At 45.6% G+C, this 21,877-nt stretch overlaps 1 protein-coding gene across 1 annotated transcript; it reads right to left on the bottom strand.

Annotated features, from left to right (window-relative positions):
* Positions 1 to 574: 574 nt before the first annotated feature.
* HMGXB3 (HMG-box containing 3) lies at positions 575 to 19,899 on the bottom strand. The gene is made up of 20 exons (XM_027468637.3): positions 19,758 to 19,899; positions 19,211 to 19,358; positions 18,618 to 18,792; positions 17,582 to 18,145; positions 16,879 to 16,977; positions 15,217 to 15,348; positions 13,098 to 13,510; positions 12,580 to 12,755; positions 12,165 to 12,262; positions 11,495 to 11,593; positions 10,849 to 10,998; positions 8,867 to 9,168; positions 7,282 to 7,409; positions 6,523 to 6,654; positions 6,055 to 6,239; positions 5,220 to 5,439; positions 4,065 to 4,198; positions 3,555 to 3,671; positions 2,988 to 3,197; positions 575 to 2,532 (listed from the first exon to the last, which is right to left on the bottom strand). Exons 2-20 carry the CDS (start codon positions 19,354 to 19,356, stop codon positions 2,056 to 2,058), a joined length of 3,957 nt encoding a protein of 1,318 aa, XP_027324438.3. The 5' UTR covers positions 19,357 to 19,358; positions 19,758 to 19,899; the 3' UTR covers positions 575 to 2,055.
* Between the last annotated feature and the right edge of the window lie 1,978 nt (positions 19,900 to 21,877).

Genomic DNA, 21,877 nt, shown 5'->3' with positions numbered 1-21,877 from the left:
CTGCCAGTGCTCCCCTACCCTTACTAATTCAATCTGCACTCTGCTGAACCTGGAGATAGAAAAATGAATTCAGATCACTTTTCAAAACAACTCTGTATGCTGAGATTCATTCCAAGCTACCTAGACCATAGAAACCTTGACAATACTGAGAAGTCCCTTTAAAAGAAATATACCCACAGAAAACCCCAGGAGTTACACAAGGAACATTCAAGCTTCAAATCACATTCAGAGTCAAGAGGGGGGGATATGACACCTATGCTTGTGTTTTAAGTGCTAGAAGTGATCATTCTAACTGCAGAAACTACTTTCTTGCTGCTTAAATAGAGTGAAGTACAGTTTTTACAACAGGATCATCTTGTTCTGAAAGGCTTGCTTTTTGCACTAGTGAAAGGGCCCAAGGAATTTCTTGAGCTGCCTCTCCTCTCATAACACATTGCTTTGAGACTACCGGGCTTTTTGCTACCACCATGGTTGTGCAGACTGGAAGCGTGATTTACACACACACACCCCGTATTTGTGCCCTCTCCCACTGCAGTCCTCCAGGTGTTGAAGGCAAAAAAACAACTCACTTGGCCACAGTTTCACCCCCAAAATTGGAGATAATTTATTAAATTTTATCACTGACTGAAAAAGTCACTAACATCTCTTATAATAAGTTAATATTCTTAACAGAAAAACCCCAAGCCGTAATTACTGCATTTGCTCAGACTTAATACATTTACTTTTACAGTACGGTACTCAATAGGTTCCCCTTCACAGAAGGGAGTTTTCAACCACACCACAAGCCTCTGAATCTTCCCCACTGCTCACTCAGACAAAATAAACTCCCTGGATGGCAATTTAGCAGTCCAACATCCCCCTCCTCTCCAGATTACAGCAGAAGTGTTCTTCAGCTTTGTTGCCTGCAACAGCTTCACAGCAGGCAACGCACAGCATTAAAACCAGAGCCTAAAGTGTTCTTTAGACATGCTGTAGGAGCAGAGAAAGCAACCTGGGCAGCAAGAGGCTCCTCTAAACCACAAGGGCTGTGTGGACACAGGCAGGGCAAATATGACACTTGACAGAGTGCTGCGATTGCACGCGTGGATGCAACTCACCCAGGGCCTCCTGTAAGGGAGGACTGCAGAGCTCTGCTCACTCTGGTGACCCTGCATTCATTGCTTCTCCTTGATCCCACAAACTGTCTCTGTGATTCAGTTCTAAGAGAATAACAGAAATTCAAGTCCTCAAACAAAACAAAACTAAAAAAATAAAAGTGTCCAGGAGGACAGCATAGAAATGTGAATATCCTTCCTGTTTCCATAACCACCCGATTAGCTCACCCGATCACCTCTTACCTTAGCACACAGAACACCCTTCACTCGCTATGTGTTTCAGCTTCTAAATTATTAGTGCTCACGTGAGGGAACAAATAATTCCAGAAACTTGCAGCCAAATCACCATCCTGGATATAAGACAGCCTCCAGAGAGGCTCCCCTTAGAGGGCATCTTAAAGCTGCGTGGTGGCTCCTCCTCCTCAACTAAGGACTCTTAGCAGCCAACACGAGAGCTCTGCAGGATTTCCAAGCAGGAATCAGTGTCCTAAATTCATCTGTTTTGAACTTTTTGAGGAGAATCCTTAGCTGTCCGCCTTTCGTGCCTGCTTCCACAGCCCCAGCCCTGCCACCAATATGCACAAAGAAATCAGCAAGCAAGATTCAGAATTAAGAAACCTGTGCGCTTGACCACGCGTACTCCCTGCTACCAGAAACACCTCTTGCTTCTCCACTCACCAGCGGCAGGGAGGACATTTCACAGAGCTGAAGAGTGAGTCCACTGCACACCTTGGAAGGGAACTGCAGCCTTCAGCAAGGAGCATGGCAGACCCACTCACAGCAGCACTTGTGACACGCTGGAAGCACACAGCTCTTTGGTCATTAACAGCAGTCAAAGCCACCAGTATCACACCTCCAACCTGTAAAAATAAATTCTCAAGCCAGACAGCTGCCCAAACCTTGCAGAAGCTGGCCCAGCCCACCCGTCCACACAACCAGAAAGAGAAACCAAGTTGTTTCGTTACTCAGCAATGTCTTTATCATCCTCCTGCTTCTCTTCTTCATCCTCTTCCGTTTCTGTTTTGATCTGGGCCACTCCGAGCCGGTAGAGAGCATCCCGAATCACCACCTCCCCTGGCTGGCAGCTCTGCACAATCTCCTGGATCTGCCGATTCACGATTTCCCTGCTGGTGAGGAAGTCCATGAGGCGGTTGTAGAGGTAATAATGTGTGGCATTCTCAAAGGTGATGGGCCTTTGGCGGACGTTGCTAGTTTTGCTGTCACCGATGGCGGCAATGATGGCGCTGTAAGGCTCCAGCTCCCGGCACAGGGAGATGCAGTGGTGCTGAGATGTTGGATCTCGGTGACTGTTCTGCTCCGAACCGGCGTGAACAATTCGGCGTGCTGCTGACTTGGTGATTGGGTGCTGAACGGAGTGCTCAGCCACAGTCATGTCTACGCTGTAGTGCTGGTCTAAGAGCTCAGGGCAGGACACGTACTGGGAGAGAGAGAGAGATGCACACCAGGTAGAACAACCACCACCTTCCCCACAGTTAAGAAGCACAATATAAAACTACTCTTCAGCTCAACTCCAACCAGATCTACAACTTGGGACAGGGGGAGGGCCAAGTCATGCTTCCCCTGCATGCCACAAAGGTGGTTCTATACATTCCCTTCCCCGCCCTTTTGCTCTCAGAGATAATCCCAAGGCACTAGCAACTCTCTTCCCCTCCCATTTCTCAAGAAATAGCAGCAGTTTGAGAGGAGGTGCTGGGACAAAATAAGCTACATGCTCCAAAATTGAGTTGAACTGCTGCAGTGCATTTCCAGCACAGCTCTCCCCATTAAAGAGTGCGAACCTAATACAACACAATAAACACAACACTTTCAGCTCTACTCAGGAGCTATGCACCTGCAAAGCTACGAGTCATGACTTAGGTGGACACAACTAACCATTGGAGGATCCATAGGGTCAGAGAAGCAGCCCTGGTTTTTGCCCCACATCTGGGAAGCCAGGTCAGGATAGCAGATGTCTGCACACAGCGCCACCGAAGAGGCCGTATCGACAACATACACTGGAGGCCAATGACGTGAGGAAACCAACAGGTCCACGTGATCCCGTGCGCTTTCTCCTCTTACTATGTACTTTGAGCCACACACAACCTGGAAAGAAAGGGATTAGTGCCACACAGAACAAAAGAAACTAGGAAAAATAAATTCAGCTTCCTATCAGGTATTCCAGACAATGCAGTGACCAGACAACCACTTTTTCTAAAGATATTATTTTCTCATCAAACACATCACTTCATCTTGTGCAGAACTTCCCCTCAGCAGCAGCAGCAGACACAGGTTTCAGATCCCTAGTCAATATTGAGATATCTTGCAGGACTGCTCACACTCCAAGCCCCCAAGGCAGCATGTTTCATCCAGGGCTCAGAGAGACCCACCCCACTGTTTCTGTTTCAGTTGATAGTGAATAGCAAGGTAAGAAGGACCACTGTTGACCCCTGCCCTTCTCACCTGATGCGGGCACACTTTGTAGACTTTGCCTCCTGTGTGATGAGCAGAAGCTTGTTTGATGCTTGTCCCGTTCTGGACAAAGCTGTAGAGAGCCAGGAGGGAGTAACAGAGCTGTTTCTAGAAAAGACAGGCCCCAGAGAAAGTCAGTACATGACAAACTAACGGACTCTTCAAAAGAGGGAGCAGGCTGCAGGCAAGATCTTCCAAATCTTAACTTGCACATTGTCCAATAACCTCCTAATCCCACAGTCAGCACGAGGTTGACAAGCAATTACCCGATATGGACAAGGTAATTACAGGCCTCCTTTTTTTTCCAGCCTACAGAAGTTCAATTTCTTTCACAATGTGTTAGTAATCCTACGATCTGCAGGCGCTCATTTCTAACTCACTCCTGCCCCAGTACAGTCAGATGAGAAGTTTATTATCCAGCATGACAAGTGTAAACTAAGGGAAGATAGTGACAAACAGTTCCATTCCTAAATAGTGGTGTGTGGGTAAACAAGCCGTTACCTTTGTATCTGAAGCCTCCCAGGGGATGTCACACTGTGTCAAAAAGCTCTGCAGCTCTTCCTCGCTGTAGGAGTTTATCATCTCGAGCCTGAAGTTTTCTTCCTGAAGTAGCCTCACCAAGGCACTCCCATTACCTACAAAGGCAGGAAACAAGTCTAAGCATTTGTTCTCAGGAAGGGAAGGCACCAAAGTAATTTCTTTGGAAGACTGCAGAAGCCACGGCCCATACTTTGCTCTAACCCTTGCTAGTGAGGTTGCCTCCAAGCAGACTGAGCCCAGCACAACTAGGGGCTCAACGAGCACTTGCTCAGCCTGTTGCTTGTAACCTTTAACTAATTGGTTGAACTGATGTGAGTATAAACAAGTGACAGCAGATCACAGAGAAGCGTGACTGCTGCTTTTGGACTGAGCAGCTCCACGCTTGCCATTCACATCTCCTCCCTGGTTCTCTCTCTGTAGCTCCACTCCCACGAAAGCCCACGTAGCCCTTCTGCAGCTCAGCTCTCTACAGACAGCAGTAACCCTGGCTGCAAAGCCAACTCAGTCTTGTTAAACATACAAAGCCAGTTTTCTTCTCACAAATTTCAGAATGCCTAATACCTAAAATGCTAAGGGAACCGGGTGCTGACTGAATTTAGATCTTGTTCATCTGAGCTTATTCATCTCAGGGCTTCTTGTTACATGCAGTCCATGCCCTGAATATACTGAATGCTGACTACACTGATCAGGACTAACACATCCATCTCCTAGGCTTTTTTCACATCCTGCTGGAGACTTATTCCCCTTCTGAGAGTGAGATACCAAGCACTGCCTACAGCTTTTACAACAGCAAGAATCGGTCTAACATGAAACAATACTGACTGGCATTCAAGTTGTGTTTGTTTCCTTGCATTTAGACCATGTTACTTCATTCAGGGTGCAGTGTTCTCATGTCCCCCATATTTCAAATGCATCAGAGCACAGCAGTGTATTCAATTCACTTTGCAGGTCAAAGCTCAAGCTGCTCAGTATCCTGAGAACAGGTGGACTGCTCCCAGCAATCTTCTCTTACTTCAGCAGACATACCTTTTATAGAGTCATACAGCTCTAAACATCACCAAAATACTCAAGTCATCACCACATCAAATAGTTCTTAATAAGTACCGCAGCAATTACCTGGCACTGGCTGCGCATTCAGGTTCTTGTCCTTCTCAGAATTGACCACCACTGCTCCTCTCATCAGTGGAGGGAAGAAAGGAGCAACAATAGAAGCATCAAACTTTGTGATGGGGATGCTAGAAGGAAAAGCCACCTGCTCAATCACTTCTGTCTCCATTGTGGACCAGAAGTCTTCCACATTCACTTCACTTGATGCCAAGAATTCTGGCCAAGTAAACTAGAAAGAGCAAGAAACGCACTGGTCAAACACAAATAACCATAGCTCATTTGAGATTTTTTTTTTTTAATCAGGCTCACTCAAAACACAAGGACTACCCAGAACTGTGCTCAACCCAAGTACAACAGGATGACATCAGGCTCCTTTTCTGTCTTGGAGTTCCCCACAATCACTTTTCTTTGCGTGAAAGTCCAAACCAGTTATTTGACATAAAAGCCAGACGTGCTACATACTACTACTAGGGCATTTTTCACCATTAGGGAAAACAGCACCTCAAGGAAACTGCTGTTGGGAGAAAAAAAAAAAAAAAAAAAAGGAAGAAAGATTCCTTCATATCAAAGGAAGAATGCCAAGTCCTGCAAAATTCATCAAAGATTCCTACTATCAGAGGCTACTGGACCAAAGCTGTGGTCCAGAGACAGAAGATCTTGTTTTCCCCAAACACCTCTAAGAGGAAGTACAGGCATCACCACTCCAGCCACATCCTCTTGTCAAGCATCAGCAGAAAACTGGTCACAAAGGCTTCGTGTAATTATCATGCATTACAAAGACCAGACTCAGCAGAAGTCGTTACAATCTGCTTTGAACAGGATGCAACGTTTGTGAAAAGCTTACCTCTATGTTTTTCAATGCCAGGACATTTTCCACATTCCTCTGGGCTATCTCCACCTTGGGGGTTATGCCACAGATTCCACAGATCATGTCATTGTAATCCCGGACAGTGAGGCACTCAAAGGCCCAGTAGCCATTGCACAGCAGTTCCTGGAGCTGAGCCTGCTCATCAGAGCTCAGGCTTTTTTCTGAAAGGAGAACATGCCACTGTTACAGCTTTCACTTCCTAAAGGCAGCAGAGAGGTAGCAGAACCTCTCCTATGCAGAATAAAAACAAACCTGTCCTCCAGAGAATTGCTACAGAGAACTGGTCACAGAGGTACTGTTGGGTTTAGGAAGTGATTTAACAGAAACACACCACACCAGGAGAGGCGGGTTTTCCCTTTTTACAACTTAACAATCATTAGCAGGTCACAAAGTTTGGTGTGTTATGGTTAGAAAAAAAAAAAAAAAAAAAGAGGGAAAACCCACCAGTTTGCTCCTGAACAGAGTTCAGAATATTGCCAACAGCCACTCCGGGATCCTCTCCAAGTTTAATGTGGTTTCGGATTGCAAACAGAAGATCCAGGCTCACTAGCAACTTGTTGCCCACATTAAAAAGGCCTGCAGTTAAAACAAGACAGTCATTGTCTGTCGGGTTCCAGATATTCCTCACAACGAAACATATTCCTTTCTTAATGATATGCAAAACACTTTGATGAGTACAGTCCAGAGGATCAATGAAAACAGCTCAAAACAGCTTATGTGACTATTCCCTTTGCACATTAGCATGAGTAAATTCTTTTCTAGTCTTGTCTTTAAATTAAAAAAGCTACAAGGAACAACAGCCAATCTATCTCCTTGGCTCCATGCTGCCTTGCAGGAAGCCCACAGTGACTGCTGCTCAGCTCTCACCAGTCAATGCTAACAAATAAAGCACTGCAGAGATGTCTTTGACTATGAACTCAGGGACTGCCTCACAGAACCCAACATTTAACACTTAGACAGAAGAGACCTACAACAATGAAGCAGTGTATGGTGCTCCTCAGAGTATTCACACATTTTCCCCACACATATAGGTTTACTTACGGAAACTGCAGAATAATTAAAGTAAAAAATAATTCAAGTTTAATACAGTGGAGTATGCAAGAGAGTTTTCTGTGCAATGACAATGTCCTGATACAGTCCCACTGCTTCTGAAGGGTTTAGTCTGTACTCATGCTGTAATTTGGTACGCTCACTTTTCCCTACCTGTATAAATATCCATGAAGCTATGGAGGGCCAGACACTGCAGGTTCAAGCACACTTTGACCTGAGCTGTAACCACCTGTAACCTATTCGCTGTCAGCAGCCAGCACTCCTGAGGACCAGCAAGAGAACTGTAACAGACAAGCAAAAGACAGCTCAGAGTTAAGCCAACAGATTTTTCAGTCCAGGACTGCAGTAACTTAAGTTGTTCTAGTTCAGATCAGTTGGTTAGTATGTCAGTCTAAGCCAGTTCACATCAATTCACAACACAAAAAAAAAAAAATACTACATTTTTGAATGGATTCCTGGGACAGTCAGGTCACTGTTCACATTCTTTTAACAGCACTACAGGATCTCCCCAGCTCCACGTATTGAGTGCATAGAATTTGAGTGGTGAAGAAAAGCTACAGCCTCAGCTGTCATGAGAGCAGCATCAGCCCTGCTGCTGTAGAGCAGCAAACAGTGACTAGTAACATGCTCTGCCCAAGTCTGTCCCAGCACACACAGATACTGAAAGGCCACCTCCCTTACAACAAGGCTGCCAAGGGGGAAGAAGTTCAGACAGGAAAATGCCAGATGTGCCCTGGTGGCAGAAATGTTAACTGTCCACCTGAGAAAATGGGAATTAAATCCAAAGCTAGTTCCTTCCCACTGGCAACAGCTTAATTAGAGCCTATGCAGGCACATGTGGGAGTCCTGCACTCAGAGCTGCAGAGCAGAGCAGCACAGAAGTGAGGATTTACAATGCACAGTTTGGAAGTGATAAAGTCAGGGACAGGGTACAACATGGCACTCACCTGCAAAAATGGCTACAAATAAAAAGCATTTCTGCTAGAAGATTCTCAGTTAGTACTAGCATGACCAAATCAAACACCCATAACTGGTACCAAGAAAATCTTTTGGTTCCGGAAAAGAGAAACACAGTAGTAAACTACATGACATTTTGTTTTGGAAATGTTTGAGCTCAGGCTTTAGGCAACAGGAAGATATTTGGCAGACTCAGTGAGGAAACATCCTATGGGCTTTTACACAAAATTAGGTAAAGTAATCCAGCCTGTACACTAGTAGTCTCTGAGAATCTTTCAGGTTTCAATTTGGGTATAGGTTCCAGAAAGGATTCACTCAAGCCCACGCTAAACCATAAAAAGAATGAAAACATCATAAGCAATAAGATCCACACAGCAAACATTCAGATTGGGAAGAGGAAAAAAGGAAATCACACAACACACATCTCTAATCCCACAATTTTGCCTGTCAGCCTCAAAAACATCAGAATAGAAAACAAAGAGGGGATGACTAATGAAGACTCCATTTCAAAGAAAAAATTACATCTAGACTTAGCAGCTAGGCTTTGATCAAGCTCTCCTGCTGTACGGAAATGGTAACTATGACAAACTAAACAGTACAAGAGAAACAGAAACTGCTCACAGCTATCAAGCTACGCCTTTTCCAAAGACACGTAGCTTATTCACTGCCAGTTACACCAGCTTCAATATTGGAGCTAAACTAAGTATTATTTCAGGCATTCTTGTAACACAGAGTATCAGCACAAGGGTGAAAGAGTCACAAGTCTAAAACAGAATCTTACTTCTGTCCCCCTTTGAACAATGGGCTGTTACAGAGGAGGCACTGCGCAGATGGAGACTCATAGTAGTTTGACCAGGAGGTCTGCTCTATGGTGACCGTCTCCTCACTCACGTTGGACAGGATGAGCCGTGAGCTGTTCAGTTCGTGGATGAGCGTGAAGACCTCGGCCAGTTCTGATTCATTCTCAGGGATCTGCATTACTTTGCGCAGCAACTGCAGGGTGGATTGGCGCTGGATCTCTTTCTGGGATGGGGTTAAGGGCTCGCTGGTGTTCAGCACATCAGACTGGCCTGGACTGACCTCCTAGAGAGTAAACAAAACATATTCCCAATGAGGCATGTGTGGGGATGAAATATAAAGAAGTCCAGAAAAGTCACAAGAGGTAGGAGAATCACAGTAACCTTTGTACCCAGTAGGCTTGACTTCTACTTTTCTGCTCCATCAGTGATCGCAGGCAGTAGCTTCAAGCCTAAGCTACTTTACCTAAAATTATTCATTACAGCCCAGTCTTTCCAGGAACTCCAATTATGTTGCTAAACCACCCACAAACTTATCACTGTACTGGATTGTTATTGCAGGCATTGAGGATTAGGAAGGGGAGGACAACCATCAACAGGCACACAAACATTTCAATACACTCAGCAACCTATGGAGAAAGGCAGTTGCAATTATCAGGCACATTCTCCTATACACCATGCTCAGACAGCCATGGCAGCCTGCATAACTCTCCAGGAACTAGAACAGACAAGTGTTAAACTAGAACTGGGGGTTGCAATGCATGGAATACACAGATCGATTACAATTGATCAGCCACAGTTTCGTACAGGTGCACACGCATGGGAGAATTGAACTCAAAGTGACTCAGAAGAACAGAGAGAACACAGACTCAGCTGTTTGATCACATAAACCCTTCTGCTAACATTTCAACCCATTTTTCTGTCCAGTCTAGCAATGAGATAAACAATCAGTCCAAAAGCAGAGACAACAACAAACTGTGTGATAGGAATGTTAAGCACAACTAAAACAAGAAAATTAAAAAAAAAAGAGGAAGAGACAAGCCACATGCCTCTCAGAATGTCAGAATGCAAGCTGAGCTAAGCGTACTGCTGTTCCCTACACATCTGCTTACATGAGGATTTCACACAGGCTATTTCAGTTTATTTTTTGCTTTATGTTTTTAATATACAAAGTTATGTACTTCAAAATATTTTTTTTTTAAATCAAGCAACAGAGTAAAACTACTGCACAGACTACAATGCAGTTGTCTGTTTATATGCTGAGTGTGCATTCCAGCTAAGAACAGGACAGCTTTTTCTTTTTTTTTTTTTTCTTAAATGGCAAGACAATTCTGTACAAGAAAAGCTAAACTTTGAAATTTTGGGAAAAAAAAAAAAAAAGATTACCTCAGAAGCAAACAAAACAAACTCCACAACACACTATTTATATCCAAGTACAAGAGCAGAAGAAATCTTGAACAACATCGTTCTACAACAGAATGAAAATACTACATCCAGAAATAAATTCAGCCTGGAAGTAAGTCGCACTACAAACCCCTAAAAATAGGAAGCTCGAATACAAGATGTACTAACTGAGTTGACATTTGCCACAAACTGGTCACAAAGCAGAGCATGCTTGGGAGTTTTTTGATGAAGTCTGAAGTTCCACAAAGCTGACACAACAAATGTGACTTTAAGGGTGATTTCCCCAGCATGCAGTAACACACCATAAGCATTTTTAAGCTACAGAGACATCCAGTGGTAGAACTGAGTGTTTGTCTCACTGTGAGCCTGAAACACCACTATTGCAGAAGCTGAACAGTAAAAACATCACCACGAGCATTTTCAGTACGACATTATTGTTAGAAACAGACTTACCATAATGGAAAAAGAAAATTAACATGTTCCCATGGGAACTTGCAAACTAAGATACTTCCCCACCCACTCCACAATGTTGGTTTGAAAAACAAAACACTCTGAAGCTTACCAGGGATTTTGCTGTTTTCTCAGCTCTGTCTTTGGCAAGATTGTAGCCACAGCTTGGACAGATTCGTGGCTTGTGCCTGTTTGTGTACACATAACTACAGGAGGGGTTCTTGCATTTCCCTCTGCCACGTGACGTTGCCAGTCCCAAATCCTGGAATGACACAAAAATGATGTTTGTTAACCGTGACTTTTACATACTAACAAGACTGTACAATAGTCTGCTTGAATATTATATGCTTTTCTCCAGTTTATAACACTTAGAGTAAAGGTTAAATAGCAGGCCCTATTGCTTTGTACGTAACATTTGAACCAGTACCCAAATGTTTTGAGACAAATCCCAGAGACCACAGACACTTCACACAATAAACTCCTTCAGCAAGCACTGAACCTTCCCACCTAACTCAAGGGGGCGATGCAAATTACACCAGAGTATGAAGAAAAATCCATTTCTTAACAAGGTCCCAAACATGATTGCAACATGGCACAGACAGCCCAGATTAGGTCAACAGATGACATATACAGCACAAATGCTCACGTTAAATACAGGATAATGTTTTTGCAAGTCAGTAAAACAAAAGCCACAGAACAACCTCATCCCAGAGATGACAACCCCACAGCGCAACTCAGACCATCTGACAAATTCTCACCAAAGTTACAGTGCAGCTGTACTTGTAGGAAGGGAACACATCTGGCTTGACCTCCACTACTTTAACCTGCGATGCACTGTTGGGCAAAGTGCTGTGGAGCTAGAGATTGAAAGCAGAAGACAAAAAGAAAAAAACAACACCTATGAGACACATACTACTGAATACACACATCCTGTAAGCAAATACCTATTAGCATTTTCTTTCCCCCAGGAAATCTGGTAATGTTCATTTAATATCGGGGGACTACAACATGCTGTTCTGCATACTAGGGCTTTAAAATTCTGGTAGAAGTATTCCAGCATCTTAGCAAGCTTTGCTTCCTACTCAATCATCTTTCACAGGGAAAACGGAGTCCCTCAGTAGCCAGTATTACATGTCAGATTCCCAAACCACCACCAGATCCTCAAATGTCTTTTGGAAGTAACCAGGTTTTCAAAGCAGCTGGACGAAGGTCTGTCCACCAGCATCTCTCAGCCAAGTTCCTACTCTTGACCATCCAGCATTCACACTGCTTCAGAGCCATCTCATAAAAACTGTTGGTCACAACTTCCATCATCATAAGGGTGCTACATTCTCATATTCTATTCCTCAACATCCAGCTCATACCCCTCATTTGGGGAAAATAATCCCAAGGAAAGAATTGTGCATTTGAGAAACAAGCCATAGATACCTTTTGCTCCTCAGCACTTGGTGGCTGCAGAACTGCCTGACCCAATTGTTTCAGTGTACTGGGCTTCAAGCCTGACGTTCTCACAGGGGGATGCTTGTCTTGAAGAAAGAAAAGAACGCAGCAGGTTAGGTAAGAAAAAACAAGTCCTGTTTTCTTCTTCTTCGGTAAATGAAACCAGAGTCACAGATTTTTTTTCCTCTGAACTTGAAGTGACACAAGCAGGTGTTTCACATCCCTTTCACCTGCCCTTCTGGTTAGAAAGAAATCATGGGTGCTTGTTGTTTGTTTTTTTTTTTAAACCTAGGATAGCTCACTATCTCCTTTCAGACACATCTTATTACTTGACAAAGACCACTTCAATATAGAGAGGAAAGACAACCACTCCCAAAGCATACCAGAGAACCAGTATTTTTACCAGTATTTGCAAACGCCTGTCTCTTGCTAGCCTGCTCAGTGCTGGCTTCTCTCCCCACGCTGGCTGGTGCGGGCAGAATTGCTCGCATGGGCCTTGCTGCAGCCAGCAAGGAGGGCTTCGGTCTTGGTTTACTCTTTACTTCTTGCCCTTTGTGTGCAGCAGCTGGAGCATCAATTCTAAAAGACAAGAGCTACAATTGGAAAGAAATTCCATGGTTTCCCTCTCACCCTCAATTTTCTCCTCTCTCCTGTGCTTTATTAGCGCAATAATCATAGCTATTGCAGTAGAAAGGAGAAATAATGCTAAAGATACATCTGCCCTGTGACTACCACAACAATTTCATTGTCACTTTAAAAAAAATAACTTTGATGGGCAAAACCATTTCAAAAGAACAATCTTGAAGTGGCAGAAAGCAGACAGGACACAGAAGGTCTTGCACAAAGCACTGCCAACAGCCTTCAATTTCTTGGATTAGTTCCATCAGTACACATCAGACATCATACACCTCTGTAACTCACCCCACTGGCTTTTTTGCAGAGGTATTTGGACTCAGCACCTCAGAAGACGGTGGCACTCCCAGCCCTACACTGTCTTTTTCTGCCTGCTCTGTAGAAGAGTCTCCTTGCGGCTGGCTCTCTTGACCAACCCTTCCTCCTGCAGCAGTCCCTCTGTCTTCAGCAAGCACACTGTTGGCAAGAATGTGAGCCTCAGAGACAATCACTTCCTCCCACTCCGTCTCCTGCATCTGCCCTCCAGCAGGCACAGCATTCAGCAGCTGGCTGACCGCTTCAGAGCTTTCCAGGGCAGACTTCGAGGTGCTCTCACAAACAGCTGCCGGTTCTGTGAGCACCGACTGCTGACCTCTTTTGGTTGCTGGAGTTTTCAGAGAAGTGCCTGAATTTGGCTCAGATTTGACTTTTGGTTGCTTTTCCTGGAAACAAGAAGACGAGCACATTTCAGAGATTTAGGCTTTCACAGGTAAGTAAGTTCTGTTCACATGGCCTATTCAACGTTGGATCAAAAGACCAAAATCCTGAGTGTTTAAGCAATGGATTGCACATGAGAGCAGAAATATCTTCTACAACTGGAAAGACCTTGATAACATTTTATCTAACCTCCTGACAGTTTTACATTGAAAAATCAGTCTTCCTTAAACTCTCTTAAATACCACCATCAGTGCCAGCATCACAAACTCATCCACCACCCTCTGGAACAAGGGCCCAACTCCTACACTTCCCTTTCCTACCTTCAGCTCTCTGATGCTGTCTGTTCTTCCCTGCTAGTGAGGAACCAAAGGGAGCTAGATACAGAACTTGCATCTTTTGGATTAAATTGCAGCGTAGTGCAAAGGGGTGTAGGAGCACTCAGCAAAGCATTAATCTGAGGGAGCCAGGAAATACAGAATTACTCGGGAAGGTTTTTCAGCTTTAAGCGAAGTTTTACCTTCAAGACTAAGGCTACAGGAGCTTTGTACTGAGGTCAGTAAAGGTAAGGTGGAGCACTGAGCTGGTAATACACAAATGCTATCAGAGAAGCAGTCGAGAGCTTCTGGCGTGCTAAACGCACGGATTCTAAGCTTTCTCAAGAGTTTATGCTCAGCAGAATATTCTAGGTTTCTAAAAACAGACATCTAACGTAATCCCATTTTAAGGAACAGGAAGGTATGTATGTACTTAGTTTCAGTCCTACTGATGTTACTACCAGTAAAAAAAAACACTGTTGCATGTTTTTCTCCAAGGCATGACACCATAAGAATAAACGGAACTGTTTATGCAAGCATGTTCCCAGAAGAGCAGCATATAACTGTAAGACAGAAGGAAAACCTTCCCCCTAGAATGTTTCAATTCAAAACAGCGTGAGATTTAACAGAGCAGGCATGCCATATTCAGGCAGAAACACCTTTTTGCAGCTAGCCACCCATCTACTTCAGCAGGTTTCCAGCACAAAAGATGTTGTTGCTGTTTGTATCCCAGCACATAATAAGCTCTGCCATCAGGTCAGACTCTACAGTTTGTGTGCTGAGAAAGTTCTTTCCCCTAAATGCTTAATGAATCTAGACACATCGGTTCAGGACAAATGCACACACAATCACTGAAATTTTAACAGCCAGAACAAGTTTTCACACTGAGAACATCCTTTAATTTGGGCCTGAGGGGCTGTGTTGCAGATAAATTTCATGAACACATCTGTTCAGAGCTCAGTTAATTACCTTTACTTTGCCAAGGTTTAAGGAGCAACTACTTGTTGTGCATAGCTAGTGGAGATTCCAGTAACTTAAGTGGAGTGGGCATCACGTGGATAAAAACTTTTCAATTCAACAACCATGTCCACAACTACACCAACCTCCTGAAATCTCCTTTTAAAGGTCAGAACATCAAGAATGATCAGACAGCCACGAACCACCAATACCTGACATTTCAACTCCCACTAGACCAGCTATCGTATGGCTCCCAAATGATAACACACCTACCATTGCTCAGATTTATTGTTTCTTTCTGTTGATAAAACCATGTTGAAATTCCACCACAAAAATCTCAATTTGTAGGATAACTTCAAACACAGGCCTAGAAATATCACAGGCATTCATAAAAACAGCACTTTTTGACTGAAGAGAACAAGAAGGAAAAGCGAGTTTACCTTCGGGATCCATTTCCCTCCCAGGAAGTTCCCACATGCTGGGCATTTTGGTGGCTTATGTCTGGTGACATAAGTGAAGGAGCAGCCAGGGTTGGTACAATTCCCGTGTCCCCTGCGAGTATAGGTGGTTGTCTGAAACAAGAGTTGTCAAGAATTTCTCTACAGAGCTGGAAAAAACACACAGCTGTGCTCATCGCTGCCTTGTTCCCCGGTGAGCACTTCACAAACATTATCTAGCAACTCTGCCAGCCCTTTGATATTATTCATTTTACTGATCAGCCACCACACAGCTGTATCAGTGACTCAGCACCGCAGTTAACGCTGAATTTAAGCGTTCAGTCTGTACACAAACCTTCAGTATTACCAGAATTTGGATCAAATTGCAGAGCAGAGATGAAAAACGCACACAACCTCCAGGAGAAGCTGACCTTATGCTTTCCATGACGTTAAGAGCTCTCTTATGAATTTGAGTCTTAATAAGACAACATAAGAATGATTCAAACAGCAGTCCACAGAGAGGCAACGCGCAATTAATACATTCATGTCAGTGACAATATTTGAAGACAAACACTCACGATATGGAGGCATTTTTTGTCAGCAAGGTAATTTGTTGTTCTATATACTGGTAAAATACTCCCTGGTGCTTTACCGTAACTACCTATAAACTGCTGCAACAGCAGCAGCACCACCAGCCACTGCTCCTAAAGACAACTGAACCAGTCTTTGCCAGGACTGCTGCACCTACACACAGCATTTTTGTCCACACAGCACTTCTCAGAATTCTGTACCTGCCACTCCTGAGGGAGCTGTTGTGCCATAAGTCCTTTGCTAGGACTGGTTTTCCTAGAAACACAAGTGCTACTGTTAAGGAAAAGACAACTTAAGCTCGGTTCTTCTCAGGAACAAAAACCCGATGCATCTCCATCCTCCCTAAGACACCAGGACAAATATTAGGCTAGGTACCCCTATAAATACCTGCAGTGTTCCACCAGCTGGAAGCACAGAGAACACAGAAAACAGGACTTCATGAGACCATACACACCACAAGGAGCTTCTGTGCTGACTGCACGCTGAAGTCTCACAATGATTACAGACATACAGGTGGTCAGAGCAGTGAGATTAGAGAAATAACAGCACTGCTCCTCGTGCAACAAGCCACATGAACTTTTCTCCAGGCATTCTCAAAATCTTAGGTTACTGCTCCCCTCCCATCACGTGGGGATAGTGACAGCCACCACATGACTGGGGAGTTCACGTGTTCCTGTCACAAGAGCAGATTCTTGCCCTCGAAGGGATAGACACCGGCATTTTATGAAACAGATATGCCTCCGAGTAGAGGCCATACAAGGCTACACAGACCTTGAAAAAGGCAACAAAGGAACTGCTGTTAGCCAGGGGGGTTGTGATAGCGTTATGCACTCCCACCTGCTTCCAAGAACTCACTTAGGGAGAAGGCAGCAGGAATATAAATCGAAGACCTCCCTTAGCATACACAAGGCATAAAGGCAGGGACAAGAAATGTATCAACTGATGTTATCGTTTCATATCGGGCTACCTTCAAGAACTGGACCATGATCAAACCCTTCCCTACTCTACTATCTTTAAGACAGCCCTATGGTAACACAAGCATATCTTGAGATACCACAAGACTGAATTTCTTACCAATTTAATTGATGTTGGGTTCTCCACAACGGAATGAGCTGGTAAAGGTACCATAATGAACTGTGTAGCAGGTGTGGAGGAGGTGCTCTCTTCCGTATCCTAAAATGAAGGGAAATTACATGTAAAAAACAAGACACAAAGCAGCCCGTGTCCCACCCTTTCACGAACGCTGCTGTTGAGCATGTATCTTGAGGACTGCTGAGACCAGAAAGTAGAGCGGTTGTTTCAAAAGCCTTACCAGGCCTGCTCTGGAAATCATCAAACTCTTCTCAACCTGAACCTGAAAACAGCAGACCCAAAACTTCATAGCATAACGTTTAGGTAACAAACCCCTAACACCTCAACTTAAAACTCCCTTCTGTCTGCAGCCAAGAAAACAGCTCTGAGAAGCACAGAGGTAATGTAATTCTTCACCCCAAAATCTCGTAGTCCAACTGTGGAAGTCACCCCAGTTATTGTTAAAAGAAGAAGTAGTTTTTAAAGATTCTAGGAGTCATCTTAAGACATAAGCGATGGCAGCATACAGCAGAGAATCTGGAGGCAGAGACGCAGCAATCACCAAGATAAAAAAGCTGCTGTCTGCCACACTACTGCACAGCACCTCCTGCAGCTACTGAGAATCTCCACAAAAACACGTTAAGCAGCAGCCAGACATCTCTCATGAGAAGCTGACAGGATTCCGAGGGTCCCTAGGGTAACTCACCCTCCCGGTCACCACGGTCACCACAGACACACCATCTGAGACCTGGGGACGGGCCACAGCGATGCTCCCATTGGAGATGTCCGTGGAGCTGCTAACTAGAGTCTCTTCGATAACGACCCGAGTCGTCTGATAGGGCTGCCCTTCTACTTCCAAAGAAGCCTCATCCAGGAGGACGTCTCCAGCCACTTTATCTGTCACAGGCCCAACGTAGTGAGAGAGAACCTCCGACGCCACCACTTCTTCCACAGCCTCTGCCTGAGCAAAGGAAGCCGTCTCTTCTGACAGTCCTTCGATGGCGATGCACTGCTCGGAAATGCCAAGGTGGCTCGAGTCCACAGAAAGGATGTTCTGCACAGCATCACGGGGGACGTTTGCGATATTGGGGGAAGCTGTCAAGCCTTTGGGCGCTGCCTGACCCTGCGTCACACACAGTTCCAGTGGCTGCCGGCTCCGGTCCTCCTGAAGAGTGGTTTTGGGAATAATTACAACATTTGAGCGAGGACGAATCTTACGGAAACCTGGAATGTCTGGAACTACTGCAGTCTGAGTGGACACCTTGGAGTTCTGTTGGGAAGAACAGAGCATGGAAAACATGAAAGAGGGGAAAAGGGAATCAGTTCTCAGTCCTGCCTTTCAGTATTTTAGATCTTAAAGCTCAGATGGCTTCCTGAAGTAATCTGCCAGGAAGTTCTCCACATGACAGCCCGCAGTCCCTCTCAGCGCTGCTTTTATCACCCACTTTACCACCCATCACCCTGATGACATGACACAAAAACCTCTTGTTCTCATCAGCAGATACCAGACATCTCCCTCTGGAATTTCAAAACAAGATCCCCTGATTGAACAGAAGGGAAAAGAAAGAAATCCACTGCCTCACATGCTGCTTCTGCTCAGGGGGTCATAAAACAGAAACACAAACTGGAATCTGCAGCTAAACGACTCTTCCATGGCCAGTGCTGTGTGAGCAGTTAAGTGCTCCAGCTACCAGCCTCTCCCTCTCTTTACATGACAAAGAACTGCAGGAAAGGAGACTTACCGGGTCCAGTCCCTCTTTCTCTAGCTTGGCTTTCTCCAAATAATAGCTTTTATCAGCCACGCTGAGCAGCCTCCAGCTCTCGCTGATCTTTTTGTTGATTTCGGATTGAGGGAGGTGGGGCAGCTCTTGCTGTACTTTCAAGTAAATGTCATAGTAGTACAGGAGGTAAGCGGATCTGAAACGCAACCAGCAACAAGCATTAATGGCATTCTACAGCAGCCCCTTTGGAAAAAGAACTTCCTAAGATTTACACTGGTCTCAAGGACAAATTATAAGCATGTTATGTTCACCTCTATTTGCAAATGCATTTTTTAAACCAAGTAAAAACTAAGATTTTGAAGAGAACCTCTGCAGTGAGGAGAAAGAGCCTAAGGGAAATTGTTCTAGAGGGCAGAGAGATCAAGCACAGATCAAGCACTGTTAGCACTCAAAGGCACGCCAGAGTGAGCCCAAAGCGTAAGGCTATGTTTTTTTGTGTTTTCTATGCTATTAAGCGTTCCACATGTACTACAAAGTTTATTCTTATAAACTGAAGGGAGAAAAATTGCCCCCACACTCAAGACAGAAAACAAACAAAGGCAGAAAGAACTCACCTAGGCTTTTTGGCTTTTTCTCCATGATCACCGGGGCTTTTGTATTTCTTCTTCTTCTTGGAAGGCACGGGCGACGCGTAGGTGTAGGCGCCCTCTATTTCCTCCATCACCACGGTTACCTCGGTGCCATCGTAGGGAGCCTCCATTGCTGGGAGCACACAGCAAGCACACACCTCGTGTTATGTTTGTGCAGCTTTATGGAAACCTCTCCCCCTCCCTACAGCCTGCTCCTCTCCACCCCTCGTAAACTAACAGCAGTTCTCACAGGCCTGACTTTAACCAGCCCAGAGAACTACGAGCTGCCTCATTATTTATTTTGAGAAGAAAACACCCATTTTAGCGTGACTTTTACACCGCGCTGTGAGCGCACCGAAGGGCTGCAGCGCCTCAGGAAGCCCTGAAGGCACCTGTGGCCATCCAGGGCCGCCTCACCTCGCCCCGCTGCCCCCCGCCAGGCCCCGGGGAGCGCTGAGGGAAGCGGCGGGGCCCCCACAGCGGCCCCTGGGATCCCCCCCCCGGGCCCCACCGGGGCAAGGCCGGCGCTCACCGGGCGGCGGCGGTCACATCGCAGCCGGGGGAGCGGGAGGAGGCGGCGGGGCTGCGGGCAGGCGGCGGGGAGGGCCGGGAGGGCCCCGCATGGTGGGGCCGGGAGCGGGGCCTGGGCCCGGGCCGGGAGCGGGGGCGAGGCGAGGCCGCACCGGGCCCTCAGCGGCCTCCCGCCGCCACCGGAAGTGCTGCCGGGAACCGCTTCCGGCTGGCGGAGAGGCGGCGGGGCTAAGCCGCCTGCCCGGAGAAGGGCGGAAGAGGTGGGAGAGGGAGGGACGGTGGCCGGGAGGGGACAAGGTTGTGAAGGAAAAGGCTGTGGAGGAAAACGCGTTGTGGAAAATGAGGGCTGGGTGGCTGCCACGTGCAGCTGGAAGGGATGAGTGTGCACAAGCAGCACCCCATGGGCTTGTTTGGTGACACCAATCAGGCTGGTGAGGCTGTCCGCAGCCGTTCTCCAAGCACCACGCATCACGAGCAGCGCCATGTTGCATTCCCCAATGGCACCGAGCAGGCCGCCTGCAGCCCCTCACGAGCACCTCGCGCCCCTCTCCCTCCTGGTTCTCCACAAGCAGTGCCCAGAGCTGCCCCCTTCTCCTCCTGTAACGGGGAGGCACCAGGGCACAGCGCTGCTCCTTGTTTCCCCAGCCTCCCAACACCCTTGGTCCCGCTCCTATCCCCAGCCACAGGGCAAGTGAGGTGGCAACCCAAAATTCAGACACACCCGAACGGCCCCAAAAGCACAATGCCAAGGCGGTGGTTGGTCCAGAGCCAGCCGGTGGTGAAGACTTTCCTGGCACGAAGCGTGGTGTCACCCCAAGTGCAGCCAACCCAAACGCTCAAGGGATCTCCGAGTCCTAGTGTTTCTCCAACAGCATTTCTTCCTTCTGAAGAACAAAAGTTGCCATACAAAACACAGTACATGTTTTCTTGCTGTTCACAAGCACTGAAAATTAGCATTTTGCTCTCCGGGGAACAAACAGCCTTATAGGGCTATATACACGTAGCCAATTCTTTGAACCCTCTGGAAAGCGGGGTATCGTGCAGCTATTACTTTAACACGTTTTTTAAATTACACATTTTGGCTTTTTTTCTATTCATGTCTATTTCTGTGTTTTACATCATGAGTTCTAACTTTAGACAAATGTAAACCACATCTATCTTCTGCCTTCTCAGATCTCAGAGAAGCAGAATAAGGGCTCCTCTTGTCTAGTAAGTCATTAGCAAAACCCACAAAGTAGTGATATGACAGCCAGTATTAAATCTGCAACCAGTTATTTATTCTCCTGAAGTTCTGCAGCCGTTTATGTGGTCTGCTTGTGTTTATGCACAGATAATTGGTGCAAACTGTCTGTTCTGCGTCAAGCCCTATGCAGCTTAATCCAGACCATGTATGTTTCCAAAGCTCCGTATTTTATCCAGATCAATATGCGACTCCTAGAATTTTGTTGGAATTATTACCTAGCCAAATGTTTGGAAGAAAAGGCTGATTGGCTTCACAGGACTAATGAACTGGAAAAAAAAAATAATTTGAGAGAAAAAAAAAGGGGGGGGGGAGAAAGAAAAAAAAAAAAAAAAAGGAAAGCAGCCCCTGCTTCCCTCGTTTTTCACAGAGGAGCTTCTCACTGCATGAACATTGTCCATTGTGTCAGAAACTCAAGCTGTTTCCTTACTTGGGCATTTTGACTCTTCCATGGACACACTGCTTTATCTCAGAAAAGCGATATTAGCAGCGTGTAAATTAATTTAACTATTCTGTAATAGTATTCGGAGGAACAAAGGAAGCTGCTGAACAGCAATATCTGTTGTAAGCCCGAGGAGTGTTGCAAAGGAGCGCCTGCTGCTTCAGGAGGGAAGCATTGCTTTGCTCTCAGGATGCTCTGAGCACCGTTGCCTTGCAAAAGAAAACACTGGAGATTAAACAGGGCTCTCCCCCTTCGTTTTGCTGATAAAGTACAAGGGCCACTTTGAAGGAGTTCAAAAGACAACTGCTGACCTACAGCAGGTACCAGCATTTGTTTCTGAATTGACTTCAGAGAGACTTGACTTCAGAGTCTGCTTAAATAAATGAGATATCGTAGCAGATTATTATTACTGTCAACCATCCAGACCTCCCTCTTCTGT

Source organism: Anas platyrhynchos, chromosome 14 (assembly GCF_047663525.1).
Source record: "Anas platyrhynchos isolate ZD024472 breed Pekin duck chromosome 14, IASCAAS_PekinDuck_T2T, whole genome shotgun sequence".
NCBI lineage: Eukaryota > Metazoa > Chordata > Aves > Anseriformes > Anatidae > Anas > Anas platyrhynchos.
The sequence above is the reverse complement of the archived record's forward strand: the minus strand, read 5'-3'. Positions and strand labels throughout refer to the sequence as shown.

Coding starts and splice junctions, on each gene's coding strand:
- HMGXB3 (XM_027468637.3), bottom strand. CDS start 19,356: ATGGAGGCTCCCTACGATGGCACCGAGGTAACCGTGGTGATGGAGGAA. Junction 12,263..12,579: donor ACAGGCGTTTGCAAATACTG/GTAAAAATACTG, acceptor TCTTTCTTCAAG/ACAAGCATCCCCCTGTGAGA. Junction 3,672..4,064: donor GGGAGGCTTCAGATACAAAG/GTAACGGCTTGT, acceptor TGTCTTTTCTAG/AAACAGCTCTGTTACTCCCT.